The sequence below is a fragment of the Limulus polyphemus genome, unplaced genomic scaffold, assembly GCF_000517525.1.
Source record: "Limulus polyphemus unplaced genomic scaffold, Limulus_polyphemus-2.1.2 Scaffold1131, whole genome shotgun sequence".
NCBI classification, from domain to species: domain Eukaryota; kingdom Metazoa; phylum Arthropoda; class Merostomata; order Xiphosura; family Limulidae; genus Limulus; species Limulus polyphemus.
Genome location: NW_013666741.1, coordinates 118,354 through 122,514, shown reverse-complemented (window position 1 = coordinate 122,514; position 4,161 = coordinate 118,354). Strand labels below are relative to the sequence as shown.

The 4,161-nt window shown below is 33.9% G+C and overlaps 1 protein-coding gene across 2 annotated transcripts in view; it reads left to right on the top strand.

Moving 5' to 3' along the window:
- LOC106462276 (centrosomal protein of 120 kDa-like) overlaps positions 1-4,161 on the top strand; it is a 148,972-nt gene that overhangs the window by 52,620 nt on the left and 92,191 nt on the right. For both annotated transcript variants that reach the window (XM_022389480.1, XM_013922178.2), the window contains exon 6: positions 2,928-3,020. In XM_022389480.1, coding sequence (XP_022245188.1) covers positions 2,928-3,020 — 93 coding nt within the window. The remainder of the gene's footprint in view (positions 1-2,927; positions 3,021-4,161) is intronic.

The following is a 4,161-nucleotide window of genomic DNA, read 5'->3' as shown; positions in this document are numbered from 1 at the left end:
CGGTATTCACGGGAATGGGCTGGCTGACACTGCAGCTAAGTCCGTCTGCTCTGGTGTCATCACGGCTGTGCCTGTCCCATACATGGCTACAGTCCTGTCTTCAAGGCGTGGCTTCGTGCCACTTGGCAGTTGACTTGGAGTGAGCAACGCCATAACAAGCTTTTCCAGATCAAACCTTCTGTTGGTCTTTGGCCATCTTGCTTCCGTAAGGAATGGAAGGAGGAAGTAGTCCTGGGAAGGCTACGCATTGGTTGGTCATAGTTTTTAACCCATCATTTTCTTTTATCAGGTATTGACCCACCAATGTGTAGCCATTGTGACACTCAAGTCACAATAGCTCACATTTTACTGTTGTGCCGTTGTTACAACCGTGAGCGGTGGCACCATTTTAGACACATTTTTTCTAAAAGTTTACCCGTGATGCTGGACAGTGTCATTGGTAATTGTGACACTGTCTGATTAGATTGTATTTTTAATTTTTTACACATTATATGTCTTATTAATTCTATATAAATCTTTTACTGACATGTATTGGTTTTAACTCGCTGTATTTTTACATTTTACTTTAATTTACGTTCATTGTTTTTACCAGTTGTTTGGCGCAGATTGCCTCGCTGCTTTGTGCACTCTGACCTCCCTTTTCAGGTCATGGGTAGTGGAAGCCAGACTCCTTCAATTGGCCTGCATTGGGAGGTTTTTGGCAGTTGATCCATTAGTTCTGAAAATCATTTCAGTAAGTCTGATCATCTACTTCAATTCATTTTCCCAATGTCTCACAATCCCGTTTCTTTTCCACCTCCTCGGAATCCCATTTTTTGCTTGCTTCACTCATTCTAGGAGCCTTCGTTTCCAATTAACCTTTAATTGTTTTTAACAGTGTACATATACAGAGCTTGTATGGACATAAATCTATGAGCTATGTGAGAACCACTTACAATTTTGCTGGTTGTTTCAGGTATGTAAAAATACGTAGAATATTGAAAGTGAAAGTTTTATTGAACGCGTAAGTGATATTTTTAACAAAGATTATTTTGTTTCCAGATGCTTTGTTTCGAGACTGGAATATGTACGGAAGTTTGTGATACCACGGAGGCACTTATCTGCCCCTCAGGTACTATGTGCTGCACACAGGACAATATATGGAAGATTTCCATATGTTCTGTGGATGTATGGCTGCTGCTGCTTGCCTTCTCACATGACAAATCAGTCATCCATCCTCAGTTTCTTTTCCAGGACACTATTATGGTGAGTTGGCTTGTCAAACAGGAGCAATTTTTCATCACCCCCACAAAATGTTTTGGTTCATCTTGGGGTGCTTTTCAACTTCCTCCTCCATTGGACCCCACCTGCTCCACTTCATTTTTAAGCTATGGAATGTTTTATATGCAACATCTCATCTTTTCCTACTGTGCAAGAGTTTCTCTCTCTTTTAGGAACATGGGCTTCTGTTGAAGTCCTCATTCCTTTTGGTCGCACCCTCGTGTGTCATTGTCAGTTGGTTTTGATAGACCAGTGGAGCCTTGTTTGGGATTACTTGGATGCTCCTCTTACCCTTCCTTCTCTTTTGCAGACTGACCTTGACTGGTGGTTGGATCGGAACAATATAACCATGGGTGTTCCTCTTCCTCCTCCTTGTTTGGAATTTCACCATTTACAGATTTTCTTTTGGGCACTTCCTAAAGGGAGGTCATCTTCTCACCAGCCCTTCACCCATTGAATGTGGGATTGTAGCTTTTTGTGAGAGGAGGTAAGATATCGTATTGGAAAATGTTAACTTTGTAAACACATGATACAACATTTAAGGTCTCAACATTGTCCTGTACATGCTTATAAACATGTAAAACAATAGGGAATTGTCTGGTTTAACAAGATTGGAAAAGTGTACACAGTATTGTTGAAAAAAGTTACTGTTAAGTGAATAAATATTTTATTGTTTCTAAATTTTTAAGGAATGCAGTTGCCTTGTGTGTATGACACATTTTCATGTACAAAGTTTAGGATTAAAAAGTAACTTAATTATAAATTATTGTACCTTAAGTCTCAAGACATGGTTTCCTTTGGCTTTTGATATTTTTTGACGAATGAATTATAAAGCCAATTTCTTATGTTAAATCTAAATATATTTCATTAATTTTAACACAAAAATATTTTTGAATTGATACTCTGTCATTTTCTGACATTTATTTTGCATAATTCTTGAAGAAAAATAATTCATATTTTCAACTCTACACAGCTGCAGTAAACAAAACAACCCAATTGTCAATTCTTTTTTAGAATTTTTCTACCCATTCCTAAGAAATCTTTTAAAAAAGCCTATCATCACTTGAGAATATATTATTAATTTCTTGATTTTCAAGCATTTCTCTTAGTTTTAGTACAGGCCTTGAACCTTCGTTGAAATTTATTCATGGTACCACATCAAGTGATTTGATCATTTACTAAAGAAAAACAGCTATAAAGAAAGTGTAAATATGATTGGATACTATGGATAAAGCAAAATTTAGACTCATGTAATAGTAGTAAAATAAATATATAGGTTTAATTTCTTTTACTTTTTTTTCCCTTTCAATTCCTTTTGTTTGTGAACTGTAAAAGTATTTGTGTGTTTAAAAAGTACAGAAAATTTCTTCAATAAGAAGAGGTCAGATAACTTGGGATAAGGTTAGCTTATATATGCAATAAAGGGTGTACATGTACTAATCACTTATAATTTATTAAGAAGCCTGTCAATTAATTGAGTAATAAATTTTGCTAATTGCACAGCTTTATTCATTAGTCCAACTTATGCTTTTATTTGAAGGTGACAACAAGTCAAGAAATGTTTCTGTATAAACTTTTGTTCTGTAACAGTGAATCTTAATTTCATTTTATTTTACTTTACACAGTATTGTTTATTTTTCTACTATTAAAGTGAACTTTGTTTGTAGGTGAAGCCATCTTCGATATCTGTTAGTGACATGAACAATGATGAAGCTAAGCCTGTTGTTGGTGTTTCAGTTACACTGAAAAAAGATGATTTGGTATGATTTCATTTAAAAACTACTATTATTTTTTAAATGGTTTTTCAACATATTCATAAACTTTATATAATTCTTATTTTATTGAATAAAAATGTTTTCTAGTGTTGAATATCTTCATCCCTGTAGACACGTAATTCTTGGTTCAAATTATTTGAAGGTTTTTAACCCTATTGCCATGGTCATTCTTTACTGCATATGACACAAGGTTTTAGGGTCTTACATTCAAAATTTTATTATACTACTTTTTGTTCATGTTATACCATAATTCTACAAGGGAATATTTTTTCAAAATCCTGAATTTCCACTAGTGTGACCCACATGACACATTTTGTCTTAGCATCTCATCATCCCTGTTTTATCCATCACCCCTTGAAAATGTATGAAATTAAACATAAAATACTCTCTGTAAAATTGTTATTGTTCAGACAAACCATAATTTTTATACTCTTCAATTTTGTTTGGTTACAAAGCTATCGAATAGGATATCAGACCCCTCCTGCGACACCCACATGTTACATTCTCTATTTCACAATTCATTGATAGTTCTCTTTTACGTTTCATTACATATTAGCTATAACCAATAGAAAGTCAAGGTTTTCATATATCAAATGATGTTTTGTATAGAGTTATGTTCTGAACAGTTAGATGTCAACTTCACTCAGAGTACCAACATCTTTCCTTTGGGAAAGTTAAGGACTAGCTTGGATGAATTCATAACAGCTCTTGTTGCATAGTTTGTAAAAGTAACTAAAATGTAAAAATACAGATCTTTTAAAGTTATCTAAAACTAGATTAGGTAAATTAAGTAATAATAATAATAATATAATTAAAATGGTTCAAGAGGCATGCACGCGATCAGATCATGGACAATGTAATTCAATAGCGTAATGTGTGAGCTGCATGTTCCCTGAGTGATTTACAATTTATAATGGTGCGGATAGTAATTAGACAAGGTTCAGAGGGCAACAAAACAATAAAATATAATTATAAATAAATGTATACTGTTATGCATTTAAAGCTATTTAGGACTAACTTAGAGCTACTTGGGATAAATGAATGTAGTTTCATGTTACAATTTGAAGTCATTATAGAAAAAAAAAAGGCTAATTTAGGTTTATTTCAATTTTTTATTTAGGTCGGT